Below are 25683 nucleotides of genomic sequence, written 5' to 3'. Positions count from 1 at the left end.
GTGTATCATATAAAAATCTAATATTTATAACTAATTGGACGTATATTATAAAAGTGTTATACTAACAATTTATAAATAAAATATTTTATATGATATATAAATTGATTTTGATGTGTGATTTTTATTTTATTATTTTTATTAATAAGTATTGAAAAATATTTAATGTCAACAAAAAAATTTATAAGGAAATTTATTTTGGTTAAGATTCATTCTATTAAAGAAATCTATTATTTAAATTAAGAAAAGACATTAAATACTTAAATCTATCATTTAAATAAGGAAAATACAAAATTCTCTACTATCTTTGTTACCAAACAAAATTTAATTTTTTTAAACTCCTATCCCTATTACCAAACAAAAGCTTAAAGTACTTCTACTTTAATAAGATAGATGTTATAATTTTTTTGTAAAAACAATTGTAGATAATGCATGTGGCAAATCATTTCGCAAATAATGTTAGAGATAGCTTACTGAACTTCGGAGACAGCATAACAACGGACCACTTCTCTCCAGCCGGGAACATTCAAAAGGATAGCCCTGCTGCGAAGTTCCTGAATGGAACACGGTGTGAGTCAAGAGGACTTCAACTCGTACGGAAGTCGAAGGGGAAACGATGAGGTGATGGCTCGTGGCGCGTTTGCCAACATCCGTATCGTTAACAAGCTCGTGGGAGGAGAAGTTGGTCCCAAAACTGTTCATGTTCCTACTGGAGAGAAACTTACCGTTTTTGATGCAGCAAGTGTAAGTATAGAAACGTAAATACTTTCCAAGTCTTAACTCTTTTAACTGTTCACTCAAAAATCATATAAACTTTCAGAGATACAAGAGCGCTGGAGAGGATACTATTATCCTAGCTGGTGCTGAATATGGAAGTGGTAGCTCTAGAGATTGGGCTGCAAAGGGTCCCTTGCTTTTGGTAAGTTGAAACGTTGTTTTTTACAATGGTCATCAGATTTTGATTAGTTCCTGTGTACCATTACTGAGGTAACTAACCACAAATCAGGGAGTGAAAGCTGTAATTGCTATAAGCTTTGAGAGAATCCACCGCAGCAACTTGGCTGGAATGGGGATCATCCCTCTGTGTTTCAAAGCCGGGGAGGACGCAGAAACCCTTGGACTGACTGGTCATGAACGCTATACAGTCCACCTTCCTACCAGAGTCACTGAAATTAGACCTGGCCAAGACGTCACTGTAACCACTGACGCTGGCAAATCCTTTGTTTGCACTCTCCGGTTTGATACAGAGGTAAACTATATAGCAAACTAGTTAAAAAAAAAGAAGCTTGATCTGTAAATCAAGATTTCAGTTTGTCTGAGACTTTGGTTTTTCTTGGACTCTATGCAGGTGGAGCTGGCATACTATGACCATGGAGGTATTCTTCCCTACGTCATCCGGAGTTTGAGCAGCACCAAGTGATCAAAGCTTTTAGTCTTCTTTGTCCTTTCCTATGTCCTTACACTGAACCTTTCTCAGCAAGAGTTGTTAACAGAAAATGCAACGAGACTAATAAGATAGGCAGTTCATTCTATATATATCAACTTGCGGGATCCCTATCAACTTGCTTTGTATAACTTAAAAAGATAACCAACAGTTTTCTCTTCTATAAACAGCCACTCTTCTTCATTCGGTTTGCTTTTCCCAAAAACCTCTGTGAAAATGATACAACATAAAGTACAGAATTGGCATAAACCATGCTTTAATAGTTAGAAGATTACACTGATCTTCCTTCTTGTGTTTTCTTTGCTGCCGGTTTTATGAAGTGAATCCTCCTCATTCTATCAGTAAAACTACTTCTTGCGCAAAGACCTGGTGGCCTTTGATGCAAAAGCCATCGCTTTAGCTTCGTCGCTAGACATCATCCAATCCCTCTCAGCACGACGCTGCTGCTGCCTTGCATTCTTTGCTCGTTTAGGGGCCAGTCGTGCATCTCTCTCTGCAAACGCAAGTCTGAACTTCTCTGCTATTGACAGCTCACGGTCGGAGGTCACGGATAATGAGTGGGATGTTGTGGGACTACTCTTCACAACTCCTCTAAGAAACCAAGTCTTGGGATCGATGTCTTTCACAAACGGCTCGTCCAATGCAACGTCTGGTAGTGCTTCTCGAGGGACTTCGTGTAGACTGTAAGTGAGAAACGAGGGCTTGGGGTTTACTACTATCCTTGGACATTCCGTGGATAGCATCTCCAATGAATCATTATCAATTCGTGGCTGCAGAGGAAGCAAACTAGGTCAAAACAGCCAAATAAAGGAACTATGGAGACTCTTGTTATTAACTGGTAGCTTCGTAGTCAAGAGGGACAGTACGTACCCAAACAAGCCAACGCAATGAGTGACCGCCATGACCAATCTCTGTAACGTCTAGCTCTTCCCATGTGTCTTCTTCAACATTACTCAAGTCTGGCTTAAACAAACTCAAAGATCTGCGTGCGGTGGACTCACTGCTTGGGCATCCTCTGCAATATTTTAATTGTTTCTCTCATTTGCCTGTTTTTTTTTATAAAGTTTGTTAGCCCCCTAAGTCAAACCCACACATTATGGGTTCAGTTCTATCTCACTTTTTACCCATCGAAATCACTTAAATTCATGAGTAAACAGACAAGCCACCACAACAAATCAAAGCCAGTTTACTGAGCAAAAAAAAAAAAAAGCTTACCCGCATCTTAGAGTTTCCAATGATCGGCAGTTTTGTACAAGCTCTGACACGCCCATGGATGTAATCTTGTTGCACCGGCTGCATTGCAAAACAATGCAACTATATAGTACACGAGATGAGCAAAACACACACACACATACTTATCCAATGAACAGAAGCTCCTAGCTCAAGGACCCGCAAGACCAAAACTACAAAACAAACTCACTACTCTAACCCAACCGAATCAGAGATATGTTTTGGTAGATTGTCTTCTTCCCATCATAATGGAAGTAGATGGTTCCAAAAAATACGATACGGCTGGCTAGCGATTAACAGCTAAGCTTAGGAAACACATTTGTTACCCAGCTAAGTCATCCGTACATGCAACTAAAGTAACCCATACACTAAGGCAGATCAAAGAGATAAAGACTTCCCAAAGACCTAGACTCTTAGATCAAATTCAGCAGTAGTTAATACCTAATGTCGACAGCTCGAAGAGATTTGCACATCTCCGACACTTTATCTAAGCCAGAATCCGAAACATCAGAACCGCTAAGGTCTAGAATCTCCCAGGAAGTGTCAGCCAAAGAGATGATCAAATCATCATCCAGGAGCTTTCTTCTTTTAGCAATAGCAGCAATCGACATCTGTTTCACATGAATAATACGTATTTCTTTTGTTAGCAATTACATAGTACTTAAAAGACTCTTTAAGAGCATCATTTGCCCAATAATACAGATGAGAGCAAGAAAACACACAAAAAGAACTAAAAGCAAACCTTGATGTCGGCAGGAAAGAAGTCAGAGATATCAGATAAACAAGGAACGATTTCTTCTAAATGCCACCCAACAACACCAAGACACAAGCTGACAAGAGACGGAGGTCCTCGTTTCAACCCAGACATCATCCCTATGATCGAAACAAAACCAGCAGATATATATATATATATGTCAGCTGTCCATAAAGCTTTGAAATTTGCACAATCAAAGAGCTACTAGGAACGAATTAACATTAAAACGACGGAGAATCAGGAAAAAACGATGGGGGCTTACGTGAGGAAGATAGATAAGCTGAAACAGGAATCTTATTCTTTGGTTCATCATTCTTATTCAAGTCCAGATTTTTGAGCCAAGTCGGTAGCTTACCTTCTGAATTGCGAATTTCCATCAAAACTCACAGATAATAAAAGTTTCTGGTCGCCGGGAAGTTTTCAATTATTGGACGGCGGACTAAAGAACATCTCCGGTCAAAAGTCAACCGGAACAACAAAAAAAAAGAGCGATTAAATAAACCGGCATAACGTCATTTGTCGGGCCTAAACATTGTCGGAATTCAGACATGGGCCTTTACGTTAACAATTTTGGTAATAGAAGCTTCTGTTACCATCTGGTTTAAAATAATTTCGGTTCAATAATTAGTCCGGTTTGTTTTTCCGCGTATACGTTAGCTTTACAACCGTGCTTTCTGCTCCACCATATATGAAACGCCCATAAAGTTTTTTCTATATCAATCAAAGAATCATGTATATAATGTTTTCACATTCTACAACAGTTTGTTTGCCCAATCCAAATAAACCAATAAATCAATAACCGGTAATAGCCAAACCGAACAATAAGCCACGATGCCCTTATTAGGTTTGGAGAGGCAAAGAATAAACGTATTTTTAAGTATATAACCAAAAAACAAGAAGACTCTATTTATGGAAACTTTGGGCCGTAGAAGCCATTAGGAACTGCAATGTGCATTGGCTGATTCGTCAGGAAAGGAGGAGGAGGCTGCATAGCCGGGAACTGGGCGGGAACGCCGTAAGGTTGCACTCCACCCGTTGTGAACGGTTGGGGAACGCATAGCTGCGGGGGATGACCAGCTGCAACTACACCTGCATCATAAAATGGTTTTTCTAGTTAGGACCAACACTTTTTTGGTTTGGTCCAAAAACAGCGTTTGTTCTTTAGGGTATCTATTAAGAAGGACTTAGTATTTTTTACCTGATTGATGCTTCAGGTATTGGACATGTTGTGCGGGTGCTAGAGGACAAGAGAGCATAGGTGGAAGAGGCGGTGTTGCTTGAACCAGATTCTGGAAGAAAAAAAGAAGAAAACGGTTACTAGATATGACTATGAGATATGAATATGAAGAGATTAAACTATTTCATCTCTCACTCAGAAATACATGACATATATTTGACTAACTTGTAAGTCATAGATTGATTAACCTAAACATCATTATAATTGCTTATATCTCCAGATACCAAAAACTAAATCAGAAGATATGTGAACCAAGTTCTAACCTGAGAAACTGGTTGGACATACACAAGCTGCCCTGATCTCGCAACCATTACCTAGAGTACAGTAGAAGTCTTGAGAAACAATACACCAAGTAAAAGTTCACTACAGGGCAATTCTTTAACAAAGTATCCAGGAAATACAACCTGAGGATTTGGATTTACAAACATTGGTGATGCTTGAACAGATTGGTACGGAGAAGTGAATCTCTGCGTCTCTGCCCTATTAACAGTAGGCCCCATCATCTGCACAAAAGCGGGATGCAAACGGAAGTGTAAGTTTCAAAGAGATCTCTAATCTGGTCTTCTATACCGACATTTCTCAAGGATACAGGCGCTTAGTGCTGAAACAACTCTCAACTGCTAGTTGATAAGGCCCCTTTGATATAATATGTCCGAGGAAAGATAATACTTACGTGTTGAGGATAGTTAAATCCACCGACGGTATTTCCAGGAGTCAAATTAGCATATGGCACGAACTTAGATGGTGGAATTGTATGGGGTATATAAGGGTTGTTTCCAACTTCTGGGTAAACAGGTTGCACAGGAGTGTTGCTTGGCATATAAGCAGTATTTCCAATATCAGGTATAGCAGCAGGAGACGGTGAAAGACGTTTTGTATAAGATGGACAAAAATTCTTTGCCTCTGGATTTAACTTGAACTCCTGAAATGTAAAGTAGTATACGGTAAAAATTCTAAAAGTAGAAACTTGGTAATTGAGTAACAGATAAGTAAATTAAACACTGACTAATTTGACAGCATACCTTGGCCTTTACGGCCTGGATAGGTACTGATTCGTTAGGAGATGCCTCTAAACCCTGAAGCAACTCTGATGTTTCATCAACAGTTGTACTTGGTGAGGATGAATTGTCAGTGGAAGAGAGCCTTTCAGCAGCATCGTGAAAACCATTACTGATAGGTTTCGGCATCAACTTAGCTTCTTCTATTGGCTTAACTCGTTCGGCCATGTTATCCACTGCATGGTCACATGAATTTGAAAGTTGAGGATAAGTACGCTCAGAAAAAAAATTTAGTGTCCCAAAAGAAGCTGAAACATGTACACCAAATAACAAGGATTAAAACAGTTAACGCAGGAAATGAACTTACAGCTAGAACTTGAGATTTGGATATCTTCCTGATGAACGTCAGGAATGTGTTCATTACGCTTCAAAATATTTGCTCCTGGCTGTCTGCCAACAAAAGCATACAAGAATTAGAGAAAAAAAAAAGAAAAGATAACTCATAAGATCGATATAGTTCTGTTTCAACATGAACTTTAAAGCAAGTAGACAACTAACCTCCTATGATGATTGCCCCTTCCTTCAGTGCCATGTTTCTTAGATTTGTTCGCAGCAGATAAACGAGGCTTAGAAGGTAAAGTCTCCACGGCTGATCCAACAACCTCACTCTCATTATTCCCAGTTACATTTGTTGGAAGCGAGACTCCCTAATCAAATCATATCATCACAAAGACTGTCACAAAACGAAAGCTTTAAGGAAAAAAGTAACTAAACAAAAAAAAGACACACCTCGGCAACTACTTGAACAATGTTGGGAGACATGATAACAAGTGTCTCCACCACACTTCCGCTTGCTACATTCGCTTTACTCTTCCCTTTCTTAGTCATTTTCGCATTCTTCAAAACAATGCCTAAACATAACAAAAAAAAAAAAATACATCCCAAATCAGGAAATAGACAAAACATAAAAAAAACAAAACCATAACAGAAAAGTAGTTTTCCCTTGATTAAGACAACTTTAATTCCATTACCTCACTTGATTAAACTGTCTAACCTCATTAAAATACAAACATAAATCTTCGATTCTGATACCATAGATCCCAATTCAGATCTTTAAAACTACGAGCATTACAGCAACACATACACACACAATATCAAATTCAGAAAAAAAAATTCAAATCAACGAACCAAAGCCGTTCTCGAAGGAAGCAGTGTAGAAGACACCAGAAAACACCGAGCCGTCCTTGACGTGAACATGAACCTGCAATCCGATGATGCACATAGTCGCTATTAACAGCGTTTCGTTTAGTGGTCGTGACGATGAAGAGTCGTCGTCTTCGTCTTCCAGTTTCCTTGCGTATCCCATCCTGTTGACCTTCAATGCAATTCAAATTCTCTGAAATCTTCAGAAGTTTCTAATCTATCTCTCACGGTCTATTCGAAGCTAGTTTATATACACATTCATCGTACCAGAAAAGAAGAAGAGATCTAGAGATACGAGGGAACCAGTAAAGCGGCGACTCTTTCTTATAAAATGGGCCGTTATTTTGTAAAATATACCCGGCCTACTTTGCTAATACTCAGATGTTGTTTCTCTTTTCATCAAACTAGCTTCATGTGGCCAACAAAATCTGCAAGAGGAGAAAACAAAGTTAATAGCCTATATATTATACAACCAAGACCGCAAGAATCAAACATATACAACCATAAATTACAAAAAGAGCTTACCATGAAGATCCATCTGCAGGTCACAGGCCGGTTCAAACTCAGCATATCCATAGAACCGGAACCGGTCTTCAGGAATCTGAACCGAACAATCCTTGACAGGGGAGAGAACAGAGTTCCATGAGAACGTGATGGTCACGTCTTGTTCAGCAACCCGGTACCCTATCAATAACAAAAGAACATCGGATGTTAGTCTTTTAATTGAGCAACATAATTAAAAAAAAACATGTCCTAACAAACCTGTTCATCAATCAGAAGCATCTCTAGACCAATAAGTGTCTTCGAGTGTGGGTTCCGAGCTTCCCATAAATGAATAAGCCGAAACTTTAACTCAGCTTCCTGAGGACCGAATTTCACATCCGCAAAGGACAACACTGGAGCGGGTTTTGCGGAGTGGACACCGGATTGACCCATACGCCTGGTGGGCACGTCGGAGGACAGGACGGCCTTGCAGGGGTGGTCCTGAGCATAGCAAGGTGAAACATCCGCTTAGGGCCCCCAAATTTTTTACAAAAATTAGTATGGAAAAAGGCCCCCGATTTGCAAAATTTTTTTTTTTTTGAAAATTCCTTACTAAATTGTTTAGGGTCTCCACCATAGCAGGAGACAGCTTTGGCTGAAGAGTTACCGGCTCCGCCGCTCTGGTTGTTTGGTACGGCGGAGGAAACACCATCCTTTCCGGGAAAGCCGGACCTAGCATTGGCGGAGGAGTCACCCTTACTGCCAGTCTCTTTTTTTGACGCGGCGGAGATAGCACCGTTAACGCCATCAGCTTGCTTGGACATCAGAGCGCCGGAGTTGCTCTTGGAATTCATCGAGTGAGAGATTTTCTGTGTGGATGAAAAAAGCGATCAAGAGGAAGGGGTGAAGAGAACATATATATATATACACATGGATGGAGTAAACCGAAACGAAGCCATAAATGGGGATTTGATGGAGGATTGATTGTAAAAGATGGAGTTATGCGGAGGTTTAATCTATGATCGTTTCAAAAAAGAAGATGAAAAGTCGAGGGTTGGAGATATCGATGAAGAAGGAGACGAAGAATCTGGATGTTGATAATTGAGAGTGCGTCTTTCACCAGTTGGGCTTATGGGCCAACTATTGTTTGATTTCAGTTTATCACAAATAAGTTAAAAAACCCAAACCAAAATGACGTGGAAGATAAACAATTTCTGATTGGTTGATTAAAATTGCTGAGGTGGATAGCCTAGGTGATGCTCATATTGGCCTTTTAATTAGTGTTTGATGATGTTTATACTCAAATGTTTTTGTTTTTTGACTAATGTTTATACTCAAATGTTGTTTACTCTAAATCTAATATTTAACGGTATATCTCCTAAATAGCACATTTTTAAAAGTTATTCCAAAAATATCATACATAATGATAAGTTACACTAATTTATAAACTGTGATCTCATCTCCACCCACTAAATGTTCATCCTATATCATTATCACTAAACTTAAAATTTAAATATCATATATATATTTTTCTAATAAATATTATTTTAGAATCTTTTCTCCTTTTCTTTTTACTAATTTTATCATGATTCAATGCTATTTGGATGTTTTTTAAAACTTTACATATGAATGGTAAAGCTTAAATGCAAAATTAATAATACTTTTTTTAATAGTAAAATTCTAGATTGAAATTCAATATTCTTTTTAGGCTATAAACAAGTGTCGGTTGCTAAATCACCCCTCTGCAGTTGCTGAAACTTAAACGTAGCACATATATCTTTTGGAAAAAGTTTCAGCAGTAGAAATAGTAACTCTACATTATTTTTATAAATTTTGAATTACTAAAAAAGTCGAAAGTAATTTATACATCAAAAATCAAAAGACCAAAATGTTGCTGCATATAATAATAACGATTTTTTCATTATTAAATCATATGAAATATGACGATCTTTTACCAAAACTAACTTTTCACTTTCACACAGAATAGCGATTTCCAATTAAAATAACATTGGAGGTGATTGTGATGGTTATGGATACTATACACATGTACAATTCTCTATATAACTACAAAATCAAATCAATCAAAATTTATCAAGAAAATTTAAAGATACAGCCCAAAATCTTTATAGAAAAAAGAAATATATTGACTCTGTAATCAATTATTTTGCAGCTTTATGATTAGTGTTTTTAAATCTTTAGAATAATTTTACATCAATAAAATCTAAAGTTAAAGATACAAAATCTGTAACTTAATTTTAATCAACTCAATTATCTCACTAAAATTCATTTGCTCACTGTTATAAATTTATAATAGTAGATTCCACCTCTGTCTACCAAGAAAAAATAAAAAGTTACTTTATGTGTCTAAATTCTAATAAATGATTATCATAACAAAAGTTTAATACAAATCTCAGTTCACTTTCTGTAGCAGAGGTAAAACTACCAATATTAATCTCAACAACATCATAACACCAAGGATCACTTGAAGCAGAACCTAAGTTCCAAGTTGTTAGAACTTCGTATAATTTCTCCATAATGAAACAGACGGCAAAAATAATCTACAGAAATATAAAAGTGAAAAAAACTTATAAATAAAACAATTAGTTATCAAGAGTGGTTAAAAGCTTAATCATATATCCTCCTCCTCTTTCAAACATTTTTTTTTGCTTTAAGAGGAATGAAAACAATGTGTTTGAAACCATTAGTATTTATAACCCTTTTATAAACATTGAATAAATAAAAACATTAAATTCAGGAATGCATAACTAATATGATACTTTGTCCTTACACGACCATCACTATGTTCTGACAGTATTAGGCATGTTTAATCCGAATTTTGGTACGGCTTTAGTTCGTTTTTTTCGGTTTTTCAATTTTTCGGATTATAAAAGTTAACTACCATATTGGAACAATATTTAGTTTGTTTTGATTCGATTTATATAGCATTGGCTTTTGATTTATTCGATTTTATACCAAGAAATTATAATGATAATTATTTTTTATAACAAATTTTAGATTATATGAATAGAAATCAGATTTATTAAAAATAAATATATATTCCTTAGTCTCAATTCTAAATATAATATTTTATGTTTTATTTAAATATTAAAATAAGAGTAAGAACATAATAAAATTATAATAAGATAATATAATTATATTTTGGCACAAGGAGTTATCAATAAAAATAAAAGAATGTTTTATTTAATTTGATGAAAATGATATACAAAATAACCATTTTATTTTACAACAAAATAAAATTATTAAAAGCAATATTTTGATTATGATATCATATTAATAAAATAAATTATGTATATATTATTATAAACTTTATATATATATATATATTAATAGTTTTAATTAATCGGTTTCTTCGATTTATATATCAAACGATATTCATTATATTGTTATTTCCTGCGGTACAAACCACTTTTTCTATTTTGATTTGATTCAGTTTTAATTGGTTAAGTTTTCCTGGATTGACCACCCACTAATAGTTTACCCAATATATATCTTGCATTTCTGCCACATAAGTTATCATCAGAACCAGATGATTTGAATACATGTAGACTTGGCGCGTTGCATAACCAAAATTTTGAACTAAAGGGTTGGTAATGTGATAAAGAAAACCTAATGAACACAGTATGACTTTTGTCGAAAATTATTAAAACAGGACTGACCATTGTCGCAAGAAAACAGTACAGAAACAATAAATAGAAACATAATGGTCAAACGGGAAACATTTCAGTTAACACCTCTAGTTACTCCTTCAAGAAGGACACTCAACAACTGTCACGCCAGAGAAAAAACAAAACAAGAGTTGTAGAGAGAATCTGAGACAAGAGCTAATACACATCCACTTCAATAACTCAATTCACCATTTACAAACGGTGGTTCATCATCACAGACAGCTTTCTGGAACTTCAGCTCCGATCACGACACACACACATCATGCTTCACTGCAATTAGGAAGAACAAACAGATGGAAGAACAAGAATCAGTGAAAAGCTCGCAATACCACAAAGATTTTCAAGTACAAAAAAAACAAATGATTACCTGCTGTTGGTGCTGGTAGCCACCAGGCTGCTGGTAGTTTCCATAGCCGGCACCAGGGTAGCCACCATAGTAGGCGTTAGGGTCCTGAGGAGGAGGCGCATATCCGTAAGCTTCATATCCCTGAGGAGGATACCCATAGTATCCACCACCACCACCATACTGAGATTGATCAGGTTGAGTCTGTGACATGAATCAAAGTCATCAGATGACATAAAGAGTACAATAACATAGTAAACTTGTTGGCATTGTCTTAACGGATATACAAACCTGCTTGGTGGAAGGAGTGCGACCCCATGAAAGACGAATGCTTTGTCCGCCAAGCTGTGTTCCATTCAACGAGTTGAGTGCTTGCTCTGCACATCCCCTGAAAGCACACAGCCAGAGAATAAAGAAATGTGAAAACACATTCTCAAAATAAAATTAAAAAAAACAAGTTGGTCTTCACGGTCACACACACTACCTATTAGCAAACTGAACAAATCCGCAACGTTTTCCTGCAGGTATTTTTACATGAACAAGTTCACCAAATTGACCAAAAACTGACTTCAAAACATCTTCTGTCACACTTTCATCCAAAGCTCCAACAAAAATCTGGTAAAGCCAAACAAAAAGAAGACCCTTAAATATCACCTAAACAACAGACCCCTACATAGAGCAGCCAGACCCCAAACAAAGTACGCACCGTTGTGTTAGTTGGATCACCTTCTCCTGGATTTCCTTGAGTGTTTTGATATCCACCTGCAAACAACAGACAACAGAGCTTAGTGGAACTGACTTATACTTCTGTATTCTAAAGCAAACAGAAACTAACACGAACAGGCACAATCTACAAGACTACAACATTTGCAAAGAATATCCAAATCAAGATCCAAAAATATCAGCAGATATACTAAATGGCATATGTAACATCTTGAAGATTAAGGTAAAAGAGATTCTAAAGTTAGTCGATAAATGATAGACGCATGATTAAGAGTGTTCTGCGCAAAAGTTGGACCCAACTTTGAGAGATTAGAGAATGGTACCAGTACTCTCCAGGATATAACAAGTAACCTAAATTCCTTGAATGATCTTGACACTCGTTACCATAGTAATCAACTTGCCGAACGAATAAAAGTAACAATAAAGGGAGTTGATAGCATAAATTTAGAGAACACTAACTGAAGGAAGACGAACTGATAGGTATGAAGAAGATTACAAAACACTCTTTTAAAGGTATCATACTGGAAGAAAAGAAGCGGAATGTAATAAACTGTGTAATATATAAAAAAAGAAATAACATAAAGGTAGGGCTTAAAAGTAAAAGAAAAGACTTATGCTTGATAAGTAAAGGAACTGAAAAATAATTTGCGGAAAAAAAAAAAAAAGCTAACAGTAATTAACTTCTTCTGAAAACATAACCAACTGACCTAAATGAGGCCACGCAATAAGGTGGAATCATTTTCAGCTGAAGTCAGTTCCAGGCCCCTTGTTCTCCTGCTTTAAGACAACATGAGTTTTCTCATAAGGTTTAGGATGTTTTGCGATATTATATTCTTTGAAGTTGCTGAAAGGCATGAAGCTGAAGGATAAGGACTGTATTTAAAAACTTGGAAACGTATAGGTCTTAACTAACACAGAACAAGCTCCACCAAGGGAAATACAAATCAACTAACATAGAAAGTTAAAGACATAGTGAGCCACCAAACCACCACTCAACATACTCATTGTTATTTAGTAACAAAACATACCTGGTTGTTGTTGCATTGTAAGAGGCTTCTTGTTAGCAGCCGGACCAATACGCATAGGCCTGGACGAGCAGTACTGACCATTCATCTCAGTCATGGCGCGCATCTGCTCACTCTCATCCCCAAACTTCACAAACCCGTATCCCTTGGACCTTCCCGTGGTCCTATCAGTCACAACTTTAGCTCCCTTCACAGATGAATACACAGACTTGAACGTCTCGGTGAGCACGTAGTCAGTAACATCAGGCGCCAGGTCTCCAACGAAAACAGTGTGCTCAGGCCCGTCGGACTGGCGTCTCTCCCCAGCACCGAGCTGAGCCCAGTTCAGCCTGAAGGTCTGCTCACAGTTAGGCATCTGAGCGCCGTTGTACGTCTGCAGAATCCTCTCAGCCGCGGCGTGGCTCACAAACTCGATGAAACCATAACCTTCGGTTAACCCGGTCTGCTTATTGCGAATGACTTTAGCTTGTTGGACCTAATAATAATCGAATCAAAGCTAACAACTTTATTAAAAGGATCAAACTTTATTATAAAAAATTGATGATTTTTAAAGATTAACCTCGCCGGTGATGGAGAAGATGCTGATGAGGTAGCCTTCGTCCATCCATGGCTGGAGGTCTCCGATCCACAAGGATTTGATCTCTCCAGCTGATCCTGGATTCTGAGATCCGCCGCCGTACTGATGTTGACCGGCTGGAGATGGCGCCGACTGTGGATTCCATCCTCCTGCTGGTGGCTGACCCTGTTGTTGCTGCTGCATCATCCACGGCTGCTGGTGGTGGTGGTAAGCTTGCTGGTCGGAAGGGATATGCCCTGATCCTGCGGCGGCACCGTTAGCGGCGGGAGGTGGCTGCTGCATCATGACGGCGAAGACCTAAAAACAAGAGAGATGATGCCGAAGTTGCAGTTTCGGACAAAGGGCAAAAGAGGGAGTGAAAAAGCTGTCTCGGTTGTGTTTTATTAGAAGAGAAAATAAAAACAAAATAAAAACAAAAATATATTATGGTTTGGGCCTCCTGTGGCTGGCTCAATATAAAATATTTCGGCCCATCTTGAGAGAAACAAGAACAACCCGGTTTTATGCCAAACCGGTAGGAGGCATTATAGTTTCACGGGAAATAGGCCAATTCCTACATCAATAGAGGATCGCGGTCCCGATCAGTACATCAACACGGACCCTGTGCTAAAACATACATCAACACCAAATATATTCAAATTGCATACATGAACAAATATATTTAGGTCTATACATACATTGACCATATCTCTGTTAGTCAAAAGTAACGGATGCTGACGTGGTTTTTAATTTTATTTAACTAATAAAAAATAATAAAAAATCAAATGTCGTTGGGTGGGGTTGGTTTTCTTATCTATTGTGTTATCTAGAATTAGTTCCACAAATATATATATATTCTAAAGAATTTGTGTTTAATTACCTTAATTATTGTTACTTGTTCTAAAAATTTTAAATTTCAAAAAGGAAAATTTGAAAATCAAAAACGCATTTTCAAATTTAAAAAGAAAAATATGGAAAAAAACAATGAAAACGATTTTTCCACAAAAATTATTATAAAAAGTAATGAATTGAAAACATATAATTCAAAACTATTGAAAATATTTTTATTTATTATTTAATTAAATAATTATTTATATTTATAGAACTATGTTTATTTAAATAATTATTTATATTTAAATAATTGTTCAAATAAATCATAAATAAAAAAATAAAATAAAAGCTAAGAAATATTTTTGAAATAGTTTCAAATAATAATTTTTCAAATTCAAAATTTTTATAATAATATTTGAAATTGTTTTTCAATTTTGTTTTTTAAAAAATTATTGCATATTCTCTTTTTAAATTTTGAAAATGTTTTTTGATTTTAAATTGTTTATTTGAAATTTTGATTTGTTTTAGAACGCAATAACAAAAATTAAGGTAATTAAACACAATTACTTAGAATTTATATATTTGTAGAACTAATTTTAGATAATCAGAAATATATGAACAAAATATAGTAGTTATAAGTAAGACACAATAGACACACAACCAATAATCTTGTTTGGCACAATGGTTTGGTGTAAGGTTCAGTATTGTCCGAACCCGGGTTTGACTCCACCCATGAACATAGAATTTTTATTATTTGTTATTAATTAAATAAAATGTAAAAGCCACATCAGCATCCGTCAAAGCCACGTCAGCATCCGTTACTTTTGACTAACAGAGATTCGGTCAATGTATGTATAAACCTAAATATCTTTGTTCATGAATGAAATTTGAATATATTTGGTGTTGATGTATGTTTTAGCACAGGGTCCGTGTTGATGTACTAATCGGGACCGCGACCCTCTGTTGATGTATGAATGGGCCGATTTCCCATAGTTTCACAACTGGTTGAAAGATTTAAAAAGACTTATTCACAGCTGGCAGCTTGTAATTGGCTGGCTAGTGATGACAATAGTCCCCACACATCTTGAAAGCACATGACGTAATATCTTTGCTCTTATCCTTGGAAACGATCTAGAAACTTGATACTACTTTTCAATGGCTGTTGTACCACTTCAGACCAAACATACTCTACGTCGCATCACCAACAACATCCCAACAAGTCACCGTCCGTCGCTTCTCCGTCTACGTTTCACGTGCTCAGTTACTACCACCACCAAGTCTAGCCCGAACCGTCAAAACCTTGTGGCTGTGAATCCTCCTCTGTCCAACGACACAGCTTTGCGATCTACATGGTGCAACCGCTTATGGGTTTCAGCTGGCTGCACTACCGTGTTTGTCTCTTTTGTCAAATCTATCATTGGAGGGTTTGGTTCAAACCTTTGGCTCGAACCAGCTTTAGCCGGTTTTGCCGGTTACATCTTAGCAGATCTAGGCTCTGGAGTGTACCACTGGGCCACTGATAACTACGGAGATGGGTCAACGCCTCTCGTAGGAACCCACGTCCAAGATTCTCTTGATCACCACGAGTGCCCTTGGACAATCACCGAACGGCAGTTTGCAGACAATCTACACTTTCTGGCTCGTGGCACAACCTTGATGGTTCTCCCACTAGACCTTGCATTTGATGACCATGTGCTCCATGGCTTTGTAAGCACGTTTGCGTTTTGCGTACTGTTTTGCCAGCAGTTTCATGTTTGGGCTCATGGGACCAAGAGCAAGCTTCCACCTCTTGTGGTCGCGTTGCAGGACACTGGACTGCTCGTGTCACGGACGCGGCACTTAGATCATCACCAAGCACCGTATAACAACAATTACTGCGTGGTGAGTGGGGTATGGAATAAGGTTTTGGATGGGAGTAAGTTCTTTGAAGCGTTAGAGATGGTGGTGTATTTCAAGCTCGGGGTGAAGCCAAGGTCATGGACCGATCCAAACTCGGATCATTGATTGTTTACATATAGAATTGAATCATTTGTTTAGTGTTGTTTACTTTGACCAGTTTTGTGGTCATGAAGGGGTCTGATAGCACCTTTTGAAACGTTGGGTGTTAGTTAGCAACATAAGAAAACAAAGTACAAAAGTTGAGACTCTTTCTATAAATTTTCACAACTTGTGATGTGCTTGCGATCACAATAGCTCAATGCACACCACAACAATGTTTAGCTTAATCTCTGTCTCTATGGTTTGGTTGTTACCTCTGGATGTATCACATAATCTGTCTCAATCGCAGTATCAGTTCAATTTCAAACCAAGTACTCTATAAGACCCATCATCAACATTCCAAGAAGTCACCTGCTCTGCTACTACACACCACCAAGCCTCAGCCTAACCGTGAGAAGCTTAGCTTGGAATTGAGAAACGATGAGTGAATCCTCCTCTTTCTACAGGTAGATCTATACCGTACTTGCAGGGCCGGTCCTGAGCAATGCGTAATGAAACATTTGCAACAAACCCCGAAAATTTTGAAGAAAATTATATAGACATAAGCCCCCAAAATTTTTTTTTAAGCCCCCAATTTTTTCTTTTACATAGACAGTGCAACAGGCCCCCAAAATCTCAGGGCCGGCACTGCGTACTTGAAAACAATTATTTATACATGGCACGTACAAGAATTTATTTAAGAAATATACTGATAAATAACATTTCGCAATTTATATGCAATACAGAGTGAGTGTATTGAGTATAAAACCAAAATACAAAAAGAGAGTATGCACCAGTTTTAAGTATCAGATCCAACGATTGAGTAAACAGAAGAGACACAGGGGAACCAGTACTGACATTTTCCGTCTTTGTTGCCATTGTCGATCATTGCGAGGCCCTCCTGAAAAATAAATTATAGATTTAAGAAGTTTCAGGACCTATATTTGTTGCATTGCATTTGGCATATGTACTGAATCACATAAATCAACTGGGGCAAATGCAAACCTCTAAAAAAGTTTCGAGAGCATCTATGACCCGACCAGATGTCCACGAGAGACGTCTTTGTACCTCTTCCACAGTAACAAAGCCTTGACCCTATGGGGGAAAGCAACATAAAGTTACTTCAGTTAAAAACTTCTAAGATAATGCAAAAAAACATGTGAAAGTTTATTTTCTCTGTGAAGAAGAATGTTTGTATATGATTATAACCTGAGCCAGCTCCAAGATTTGATTATGGTCTTTGTTGAGCTCAGTGGGGACTGAACGGACTAGCTTTTTCTTGCCAATCGTGATAACCTCAAATCCGCTACCCAATACCTAAAGGAAAGGGCCCCAAGTTACCATTGAGAACACTTCAAAGTTCCTTTCTGTTGAAAAATTGAATAGAAAAACGCAAGTCAGATACCTTAAGCTTGCTAATAGCACGAAGACAATCATCTTCAGTTACAGCTTCACGGTCTTTCTTCCTTCTCTGACGAAGATGGCTGCAGAGCTCTTGCAAGCTGATCAAACCTCCATTGAGTGACCTTGTAAGCATGCAAACTTCAATAATCTGAACTCCTGTTTAATCAATATACTACTTTTCAGACATGTTATCCAACTTTCTAACAATCACAGGACGCAATGTGCAATTCCAAGTAAGAAACAGAGCTATAGCTATAGCTAACAATGTAAACATAGGAGAACAAAGATACCAAGTTCATAGTAGAAGTCACCAATTCCAAGGAGCTCAGCCCAGAAGCCCTTGTTGGAAGCAAGTGGATCCACACCAACTTTAGCACACATTTCATGGAACTGAGCTCTAAACGCTGGATTTTTACGAATGTCATTCTGCAAACCAATGTCAAAATAAGCTTCTTTTCAATCAAATAAACCACACCAATCCGAAAAAAAAAAGCATATGATTTAAATTACAAGAAAAAAAGTAGACCTTGTGTTTACGAGCGAACTCTTCAAGCTGAGACTTGAAAGTGGCGAGCTGCTCTTTCATCATATCAGTCCTTAACTTTGCCACATTTTCTCCTAATAACCTGTACTGATCCTGTTTTTATTTTCCATCCAGATTTTTAGAGTTAAAAAGTGACAGATGATTACATCGGAAACAAACCGATTGTACGAATTGGAATAATCAAATCTGGTTTAGAAGCCAAACCCGAGCAGCTGCCGCCTTTTGTAGACCTCCGATTCCTGGTCGCCGTCGCATCTTTCAATTTACTTCTGATGATCTTTGCAAATTCTCTGTCGATCGGGGAATAGTATACAATCAGAGAAGACGTCTTATGTTTTGTCTATTAATATTTTATTTCTCTGTCTTTCAAAAATCAGAGTGGCGCAGCGGAAGCGTGGTGGGCCCATAACCCACAGGTCCCAGGATCGAAACCTGGCTCTGATAAATTTTAATTTCTTTTTTTTTTAAATCCTATTGATACAGAGCCCATTCTAATGTTTTCCACAGAAACAACCCATTACATAAAGAACACAATGTGAACCAAATTCTGGTCAGCCTAATGAACCAAACCGAAGCCCATATTATTTCTTTCTATTTAATTATTTTTTTCCACAGCCATCACTTATGTTTCTTCCTACCTAATAATCGTCTTCTAAAAACGACATATACATTGACAAATTTGAAATTCAGAATATTAGGCCTAATGTTTTATGAATGTCGCAATGTTGGTGAAAGTTGTTAACAACAGTACAAAAGCCAAAGCAGTGTTTCAACAATGCAGTATCTCACAGTAAAGGACATACACAATATTGTTTGAAATGTTTTAAAAGTTAGCATAGCTTGCCGTAGACTATCACAGAGCTAAAAACACACAAGAAAATAAATCGAAACTATACTTGCACTAAGCAAAGACTATATTAGCAAATCCTTAGCACTACTGATAATGGCATGTGATAAACACATCCAACCACCAAATATGTAACACACCCGCTCTCTTCTCACCAACCTCCTCCTGATATTTGCTATCCACAAATAAACTAATACGATACCGACTCTTTTTGTGTATTCAGATGACAGACCTGACCAAATAAATATAAACTTTCGTTTTTTAAAACGAATCTGTATAAAAGGCCCAAACTTTGAAGGTTCTGTCAGAAAAAAAAACACATAGATAAAAAGATTCAGTAATGGCCACCACAGGAACCGCTTCTACATTCAGACCATCCATTTCAGCTTCCTCTAGATTGACGACCCATCTGAGATCACCGTCCTCCAAAGTCCCCAACTTTACGCCTCCGCCACTCTCTCGCTCACGTTCGTTCTCCGTCTCTTGCACCATCGCAAAGGACCCGACTTTCCTCATGGCGGAGGCGGAGGAGAAGACCAAAGCCGCTGGATCTGACCCGACCCTGTGGAAACGACCCGATTCGTTCGGGAGGTTCGGGAAGTTCGGTGGGAAGTACGTCCCCGAGACTCTTATGCACGCCCTCTCCGAACTCGAAACGGCTTTCTACTCTCTTGCCACCGACGATGAGTTCCAGGTGACCAATTTGTTTTTTGTTTAATCTTATTAAGAAAGTGAAAGATCCTCAAAATAATACTCTAATGTCATCTGCTAAATGATTGTAATTTACACATAAAATTTAGAAACTATAAATGTTCTTCAGCAATAGATGCTTCTGTATGTAATCTGGAAGCTTCTTAGTTCTGTTGTAAATGAACTTTTTCTTTGTAGGATTTGTGATTTAAGAGTTACCCTTGTCATGATTTGCATAAAGTTTCAAACTTTTGTCGGAAAATTGCATAAAGTTTCAAACTTTTGTCGGAAAATTGTTGTGATTTGCCAAAAAACAGTCTCTGAAGCCAGTCTGCATATTCATATGTCTGTGCATATTCATATGTTAGTAAGCAATAATACATGTTTTTGCGTGATGCTATCTGGAAGCTTCTGTTATTTAGTTAGTTAGTATGTAGACTATGTCTGATTAATGTTTGATGAACCTGCAGAGGGAGTTGGCAGGGATCTTGAAAGACTACGTGGGTCGAGAAAGTCCTCTCTACTTCGCAGAGAGGCTCACGGAACATTACCGCCGAGAAAACGGCCAAGGACCGCTCATATACCTCAAGAGGGAAGACCTGAACCACACCGGTGCTCACAAGATCAACAACGCCGTCGCTCAGGCCCTTCTCGCCAAGCGTTTAGGCAAGAAGAGGATCATCGCCGAGACGGGAGCTGGACAGCACGGTGTAGCCACGGCCACCGTGTGTGCTCGTTTCGGTTTGGAGTGTATCATCTACATGGGTGCTCAGGACATGGAGAGACAAGCTCTCAACGTGTTCAGGATGCGTCTTCTCGGCGCTGAGGTGAGGGGGGTACACTCAGGGACAGCGACTCTGAAGGACGCGACGTCCGAAGCTATAAGGGATTGGGTGACTAACGTGGAGACGACTCATTACATATTGGGATCTGTTGCGGGTCCTCATCCTTACCCTATGATGGTCAGAGATTTTCATGCGGTGATTGGTAAAGAGACGAGGAGACAAGCGATGGAGAAGTGGGGTGGGAAGCCTGATGTCTTGGTGGCTTGTGTTGGTGGTGGCTCGAATGCCATGGGACTCTTTCATGAGTTTGTTGATGATGCTGAGGTTCGGATGATTGGTGTTGAAGCTGCTGGATTTGGATTGGATAGTGGTAAACACGCTGCCACGTTGACGAAAGGAGATGTCGGTGTACTCCACGGAGCTATGAGTTACTTGCTGCAAGATGATGATGGACAAATCATTGAACCACACTCCATCAGTGCCGGGTGAGAGAGAGAGAGAGACTCTTCTCTGTTCAAATGATCTTTCCTTAACATCCATTTCTAAAGAGTATATATGTTTCATGTTAATAACAGTTTGGACTACCCTGGAGTTGGACCTGAGCATAGTTTCCTTAAAGACATGGGACGTGCTGAATACTATAGTGTTACCGATGAAGAAGCCTTGGAAGGTACGTGTACTTGTCTTTATATGTTTGTATAACATGTAATAAGAATTTGTATTGTTTTTTCCTTACTGATCTTCTTCGTGTGTAGCGTTCAAGAGAGTGTCTCGGTTGGAGGGAATAATCCCTGCTTTGGAGACGTCACATGCACTGGCTCATCTCGAGAAGCTTTGTCCGACGTTACCTGATGGAGCCAGAGTTGTTTTAAACTTCAGCGGGAGAGGTGATAAGGATGTTCAGACTGCCATCAAGTATCTTGAAGTTTAAAGAGAATAATACTTTCGTTTTCAGATAGTGACATTTTCTTTTAGTGGTTTTGTCAGTTCTTGCTTCTGGTTTGGGAAACTCAAAATAGGAACAAAGTATCAAGAAGAGAACGAAAATTTTAAGAATGTAATCCTATAAATAAGACTTATGTTGAATGTTTGATGTTCTTATAAAACAACTCGAAGTGTTTTGTCTTCACTTGGCTTTAATTTGACCAAAAACGAAGAAACCTCTATGCAGTAAAAACAAATTAAAATAAAATTTTGTTAAAAACACACTTTATGATATTTCTAGATCACTAATCTGATTTACTATTTGAAACTAAAAACTACTTCAATTATATACAATTGATAGATATTTTACTAAATTATTATTCAAAATGAATAGGCTATAGTTGTTTGAGATGTGATCTTGTATAGGTTAGTTACCTAAGTGATGTTCGTTTGGTTGCCGCAGGTCCGGCGTCTGCGTCTGCGGCAATGATTTTCGCACAAAGCTTGTTCGTTTCATCGACGCAGGTACCGGCGTCGGCGTCTGCGTCTAGATGCAGCGTCCAGCGTCAAGACGCCGAAAAAACCAGCGGCCGCGTCATTTTTTCTGCGTCTACTTTACCTATTTACCGTTTTACCCCTAACTTGATTTCCTAATTACAAAAATATCTAAACCTATTGACGCAGACTCACCTCCATTGACGCAGACAGCTTTCTTCTCCAACTCTCTCTCGATCTCGAACCCAGCTCCCTCTTTCGATCTCCGGCGTAAACGCAGTGCTCTCTATCTCTTCTCCGGCGCAGTTCTCTCTCTCGATCTCCCGACGAAAACCCATCTCCCGAACTCTCTCTCTCGATCTCGGACGCGAGCTCTCTCTCTTCTCCGACGCAAACCACTCGAGCTCTCTCTCTTTGAGGTATCTGTCTCTGTTCTAAAGCATTGGTTGTAATCGTTTTGTATACTGATACTGATAGTGTAGCCGAGATGATCTATGTTCTCTGTTCATAGTAGCTTCAATTTCAGCTTCAGTTTTAATATAGGATCGTAGCTTCAGTTTCAGCTTTTCACTTTTTAATTGCTTTGTCTTGTGTTGTCTTTGCTCTAGGTTCATGCGTTTGGTTCTGTATTTATGATCATGTTCTTGAGCTTAATGGTTTCTCTCATGCATCATGTGTCTGTATGTCCTTGTTCTTCCACTCATGTTAAGCTTGCTTATTGTTTCTGATCTTTCACTCATGTTAATATGTTTCTTGTGATTACTATGGTCTATAGTTTCGTTGAGTATCTGCAACTGTTTGAGGTTTAGACTGATGCAGTATTTTTGCACATTAGAGGTTATGTTAAGGTTGCTTATAGCCAATCAGTCTGATGTTTATACGTTTCACAGCCTTTGGCTTTGCTTATTTCTGTTTGTTCTCGTTTGTTTATGTTTGTTCTTCAGACATGTACTAATACTGACCTCATTGCATTTGTTTTTTGCAGGCTCTCTCGTCTCAAGCTCACACACATTTCTGCATATCTTTTTGTAATGTCGTTTGTATGCTTGTGCTAACAAAACAATGAATGGTGTCTTGGTGAACAGAGAGCCCAAAGAAGGTTGAAGAGAAGAAAATAGACGCATGGGGAAGTGCTGTTCCCGAAGATTTGGAACTGGACGAGGAGGCACTTGCTAAGAACAGAGTCAAGAGCCTGCTCGGCTAAGAATCATAGCTTCAGTCACATGAACATGATCGTTGGAAGTAGTTTTCATTTTGATTGAGCCAGAGCTCGTTTTTGTACATCACTCTCTTACGTTTTTTTTTTTTTTTAATCAATGCTCTCTTACATTTTCTTAGTCTGTATATGAAAAGTAACTTTGAAGTCAAACCCCTCTCTCCGGTTTCTCTACTTTTGTTATGATAAGTGAGGCTCTGTCTTCTTGTTTCATATTTACTAAAATGATGTTGACAATATATCTTATGTTGACCATGTTGTAGCAATTTTAATACATCATCTAAGCTTTGTGTGAAAACATCACAAGTGAATATGGTAGAGATGGTCTAAGCATATTTTATTTTAAGCATAAATATCATCATAACAACCAACTAACATTTATATAGTTTCCTAATATTAAACCGTTCTGTCATTATATTATATTTTAAGCATAAATATTTTATTTTATTTATATAATCTCATAATGTTTAACATATCTGTCATATAAACATAAATATCTTATATTTATAAAAATAAAATATATAATTTTATCATATTTACTTCAATATAATTTTTTTAATATGATTGATTATAATTATAAAATATTTTGATGTATTATTTTTATTTTTATTTAGCTTATGATTTATGACATCAAATATTTTTATATTTTTATATTTGACCAAAAATTTATTACCAATTGAAAATAATATTCTTATGGATGTAAATATATTTAAACTACATTTTATTTATTTAAAATACAATTTTACAATTTTTTAAAAATAAAATATGAATAAATGAAAATAGTCGCAGCGTCAATCAAACGAACAACCCAAAACAGCATCATGCGTTTGCGTCATGCGGCTGCGTCAATTTCCTGCGTCTTCGAAACGAACAACAATCAGTGTCGGCGTCAGCGTCGGCGTCAGCGTCAGCGTCTATGAAACGAACATCAGATAAACGAGTTTGACGCAGCCGCTGACGCCGACGCCGACGCCGACGCTGACGCTGAAACCGGCTGCAACCAAACGAACAGGGCTCTAGTGGTCAACTCGTGCACTGCATTATTTAGAGCATTCAATTATGCACCTTCTACGCCGAATGTCATAAATGAGTTTTGTTGACTGTAACATTTGAGACGATTGGGTACTAATTTGTTATGAAAAAAACTATTTGGGTCAAATATCAAAGAAAGTAAATCATAAGGGACTAGTTTTATAAATTAGAACCGATCGGGGGAGAGAGTTTCACATCTGAAAGGGGTTGAAGAAGATAAATCCCAAGGGAGGTGGGGTGCATCGTCGTCCCTAAAGCTTTTACAAGCAGCCCAAGCAAACAGTTGACTCCTTATCTGACGAAGATGGTCTCCACGAGCAAGATCAAATCCGTCGATTTCTACAGGTTTTGCTTCTGCTTCTTTTACATTTTGCAGATCTCTCAAGCTTCCTCGATCTAGGCAGTGACATGATCTGATTTCGATAGCTCAATGTGAACATAATCTTGAGGAGTATCTACATTCTGTGGATTTTCATGCTTGATTAGTGATAGGGTTTAGTTGTGAAGAGGCGATCCTGAGGTTGTAGGTTTTGACTAGAACTGATCATTTGATCTTAGTGAAAGTGTTTTAGTTAGGGTTTAAGATCTTCATTGTCAGTTTTATTACGGTTTTTGGATGTAGCAGAAGCTATGCAAGTGTATTCGTTTAGTTCTGATCTTTGCTAGCATTGGTCATTTGATCTTAGTGCGATAAGAACATCACTGTTCACTTATACTTCTTTTTTTGACAGTAGCGGAAGCTAGCTAGACAGATGAAAGATATTTGTTTAGTCTAAGAATCCATGAATAAATCAAACCTTCTTGAACTTACTGAGATCTGTGATTTTATTTAAACATTTGTGATTCTGGATAAAATTTGAAATTTGTTATTTGGATGGATGATTGCAGGAAAATCCCGAGGGATTTGACTGAGGCGACTCTGTCTGGAGCTGGATTGTCCATTGTAGCAGCACTCTGTATGCTCTTTTTATTTGGAATGGTAAAAGTTTCAACCTCACTTGACTTTGCCGATACTATGACATTGTGTGGCGGTTTTCAAATGTTGTGTCAACAACTATGTCACTAGTGCTAATTGGAAAAAACTGAATGCTATTTTTTCACATATTACAGGAGTTAAATAATTATTTGGCTGTAAGCACTACAACGTCCGTCATCGTTGACCGGAGCTCTGATGGGATTCTAGCATGGATTTTAACATAAGGTACATTATTACCCAGTTTTCATTTTCCAGAACACATGTGTTTTAGTTTAGAGGTTAA

General features: G+C 37.8%; 6 protein-coding genes, 2 long non-coding RNA genes, 1 other non-coding gene and 1 pseudogene across 12 annotated transcripts; 6 read left to right on the top strand and 4 right to left on the bottom strand.

Annotated features, from left to right (window-relative positions):
- The first annotated feature begins 425 nt into the window (after positions 1 to 425).
- LOC108850005 (aconitate hydratase 2, mitochondrial-like) lies at positions 426 to 1696 on the top strand (annotated as a pseudogene).
- Positions 1549 to 3912, bottom strand: LOC108854146 (uncharacterized). 2 transcript variants are annotated; one of them, XM_018627658.2, is made up of 6 exons: positions 3781 to 3912; positions 3414 to 3544; positions 3113 to 3282; positions 2657 to 2734; positions 2312 to 2456; positions 1549 to 2211 (listed from the first exon to the last, which is right to left on the bottom strand). In XM_018627658.2, exons 1-6 carry the CDS (start codon positions 3800 to 3802, stop codon positions 1789 to 1791), a joined length of 969 nt encoding a protein of 322 aa, XP_018483160.1. In that variant the 5' UTR covers positions 3803 to 3912; the 3' UTR covers positions 1549 to 1788. The 2 variants fall into 2 exon arrangements, with proteins under 2 accessions (XP_018483160.1, XP_018483159.1); XM_018627657.2 differs by having other exon boundaries at positions 3688 to 3904.
- Positions 3913 to 4141: 229 nt separating this feature from the next.
- LOC108850004 (polyadenylate-binding protein-interacting protein 4-like) lies at positions 4142 to 8471 on the bottom strand. 2 transcript variants are annotated; one of them, XM_057007412.1, is made up of 14 exons: positions 7960 to 8471; positions 7626 to 7847; positions 7389 to 7547; positions 7131 to 7291; positions 6849 to 7035; positions 6450 to 6571; positions 6219 to 6367; positions 6028 to 6110; positions 5685 to 5896; positions 5336 to 5584; positions 5067 to 5165; positions 4926 to 4976; positions 4624 to 4714; positions 4142 to 4514 (listed from the first exon to the last, which is right to left on the bottom strand). In XM_057007412.1, exons 5-14 carry the CDS (start codon positions 7024 to 7026, stop codon positions 4333 to 4335), a joined length of 1416 nt encoding a protein of 471 aa, XP_056863392.1. In that variant the 5' UTR covers positions 7027 to 7035; positions 7131 to 7291; positions 7389 to 7547; positions 7626 to 7847; positions 7960 to 8471; the 3' UTR covers positions 4142 to 4332. The 2 variants fall into 2 exon arrangements, with proteins under 2 accessions (XP_056863392.1, XP_056863393.1); XM_057007413.1 differs by having other exon boundaries at positions 6849 to 7291.
- A 2521-nt stretch (positions 8472 to 10992) lies between these two features.
- LOC108848333 (polyadenylate-binding protein RBP45C) lies at positions 10993 to 14070 on the bottom strand. Its single transcript, XM_018621665.2, has 7 exons — positions 13683 to 14070; positions 13127 to 13598; positions 12082 to 12137; positions 11860 to 11990; positions 11667 to 11763; positions 11400 to 11579; positions 10993 to 11302 (listed from the first exon to the last, which is right to left on the bottom strand). The coding sequence occupies exons 1-7, from the start codon at positions 13983 to 13985 to the stop codon at positions 11300 to 11302; spliced, it is 1242 nt and encodes a 413-aa protein (XP_018477167.1). The 5' UTR covers positions 13986 to 14070; the 3' UTR covers positions 10993 to 11299.
- Positions 14071 to 15630: 1560 nt separating this feature from the next.
- On the top strand, positions 15631 to 16647 carry LOC108852625 (fatty acid desaturase 4-like 2, chloroplastic). The gene has a single exon (XM_018626124.2). It carries the CDS (start codon positions 15666 to 15668, stop codon positions 16512 to 16514), a length of 849 nt encoding a protein of 282 aa, XP_018481626.1. The 5' UTR covers positions 15631 to 15665; the 3' UTR covers positions 16515 to 16647.
- A 532-nt stretch (positions 16648 to 17179) lies between these two features.
- LOC108852309 (vacuolar protein sorting-associated protein 22 homolog 1) lies at positions 17180 to 18764 on the bottom strand. The gene is made up of 7 exons (XM_018625811.2): positions 18640 to 18764; positions 18418 to 18528; positions 18182 to 18317; positions 17893 to 18047; positions 17697 to 17804; positions 17493 to 17582; positions 17180 to 17388 (listed from the first exon to the last, which is right to left on the bottom strand). The coding sequence occupies exons 1-7, from the start codon at positions 18688 to 18690 to the stop codon at positions 17287 to 17289; spliced, it is 753 nt and encodes a 250-aa protein (XP_018481313.1). The 5' UTR covers positions 18691 to 18764; the 3' UTR covers positions 17180 to 17286.
- A 43-nt stretch (positions 18765 to 18807) lies between these two features.
- Positions 18808 to 18879, top strand: TRNAM-CAU (transfer RNA methionine (anticodon CAU)). The gene has a single exon. It is a non-coding gene; the product is annotated as a tRNA-Met (tRNA).
- A 677-nt stretch (positions 18880 to 19556) lies between these two features.
- LOC108849526 (tryptophan synthase beta chain 2, chloroplastic) lies at positions 19557 to 21845 on the top strand. The gene is made up of 4 exons (XM_057009744.1): positions 19557 to 19976; positions 20443 to 21242; positions 21333 to 21427; positions 21513 to 21845. The coding sequence occupies exons 1-4, from the start codon at positions 19623 to 19625 to the stop codon at positions 21686 to 21688; spliced, it is 1425 nt and encodes a 474-aa protein (XP_056865724.1). The 5' UTR covers positions 19557 to 19622; the 3' UTR covers positions 21689 to 21845.
- A 273-nt stretch (positions 21846 to 22118) lies between these two features.
- Positions 22119 to 23631, top strand: LOC130510410 (uncharacterized). 2 transcript variants are annotated; one of them, XR_008944052.1, is made up of 3 exons: positions 22119 to 22206; positions 22366 to 22595; positions 23162 to 23631. It is a non-coding gene; the product is annotated as an uncharacterized LOC130510410 (long non-coding RNA). The 2 variants fall into 2 exon arrangements; XR_008944051.1 differs by lacking the exon at positions 22119 to 22206 and having other exon boundaries at positions 22216 to 22595.
- Positions 23632 to 24610: 979 nt separating this feature from the next.
- Positions 24611 to 25601, top strand: LOC130510742 (uncharacterized). The gene is made up of 3 exons (XR_008944479.1): positions 24611 to 24769; positions 25313 to 25403; positions 25535 to 25601. It is a non-coding gene; the product is annotated as an uncharacterized LOC130510742 (long non-coding RNA).
- Positions 25602 to 25683: the final 82 nt, after the last annotated feature.

This window comes from Raphanus sativus, chromosome 4 (assembly GCF_000801105.2).
Source record: "Raphanus sativus cultivar WK10039 chromosome 4, ASM80110v3, whole genome shotgun sequence".
Taxonomy (NCBI): Eukaryota; Viridiplantae; Streptophyta; class Magnoliopsida; order Brassicales; family Brassicaceae; genus Raphanus; species Raphanus sativus.
Note: the sequence above shows the minus strand (reverse complement) of the source record. Positions and strands in the feature narration are given on the sequence as shown.

Coding starts and splice junctions, on each gene's coding strand:
- LOC108854146 (XM_018627657.2), bottom strand. CDS start 3,802: ATGGAAATTCGCAATTCAGAAGGTAAGCTACCGACTTGGCTCAAAAAT. Junction 3,283..3,413: donor TCTTTCCTGCCGACATCAAG/GTTTGCTTTTAG, acceptor CATGTGAAACAG/ATGTCGATTGCTGCTATTGC. Junction 2,457..2,656: donor TTGGAAACTCTAAGATGCGG/GTAAGCTTTTTT, acceptor AAAATATTGCAG/AGGATGCCCAAGCAGTGAGT.
- LOC108850004 (XM_057007413.1), bottom strand. CDS start 7,026: ATGGGATACGCAAGGAAACTGGAAGACGAAGACGACGACTCTTCATCG. Junction 4,977..5,066: donor TTGTAAATCCAAATCCTCAG/GTTGTATTTCCT, acceptor ACTGTACTCTAG/GTAATGGTTGCGAGATCAGG. Junction 4,515..4,623: donor ATACCTGAAGCATCAATCAG/GTAAAAAATACT, acceptor TTTATGATGCAG/GTGTAGTTGCAGCTGGTCAT.
- LOC108848333 (XM_018621665.2), bottom strand. CDS start 13,985: ATGATGCAGCAGCCACCTCCCGCCGCTAACGGTGCCGCCGCAGGATCA. Junction 12,138..13,126: donor TACAATGCAACAACAACCAG/GTATGTTTTGTT, acceptor TGTTGTTTGCAG/GTGGATATCAAAACACTCAA. Junction 11,580..11,666: donor GCACTCCTTCCACCAAGCAG/GTTTGTATATCC, acceptor TTCATGTCACAG/ACTCAACCTGATCAATCTCA.
- LOC108852625 (XM_018626124.2), top strand. CDS start 15,666: ATGGCTGTTGTACCACTTCAGACCAAACATACTCTACGTCGCATCACC.
- LOC108852309 (XM_018625811.2), bottom strand. CDS start 18,690: ATGCGACGGCGACCAGGAATCGGAGGTCTACAAAAGGCGGCAGCTGCT. Junction 18,318..18,417: donor AGTTCGCTCGTAAACACAAG/GTCTACTTTTTT, acceptor ATTGGTTTGCAG/AATGACATTCGTAAAAATCC. Junction 17,389..17,492: donor CTCTCGAAACTTTTTTAGAG/GTTTGCATTTGC, acceptor TTTATTTTTCAG/GAGGGCCTCGCAATGATCGA.
- LOC108849526 (XM_057009744.1), top strand. CDS start 19,623: ATGGCCACCACAGGAACCGCTTCTACATTCAGACCATCCATTTCAGCT. Junction 19,977..20,442: donor CCACCGACGATGAGTTCCAG/GTGACCAATTTG, acceptor ATGAACCTGCAG/AGGGAGTTGGCAGGGATCTT. Junction 21,428..21,512: donor CGATGAAGAAGCCTTGGAAG/GTACGTGTACTT, acceptor CTTCGTGTGTAG/CGTTCAAGAGAGTGTCTCGG.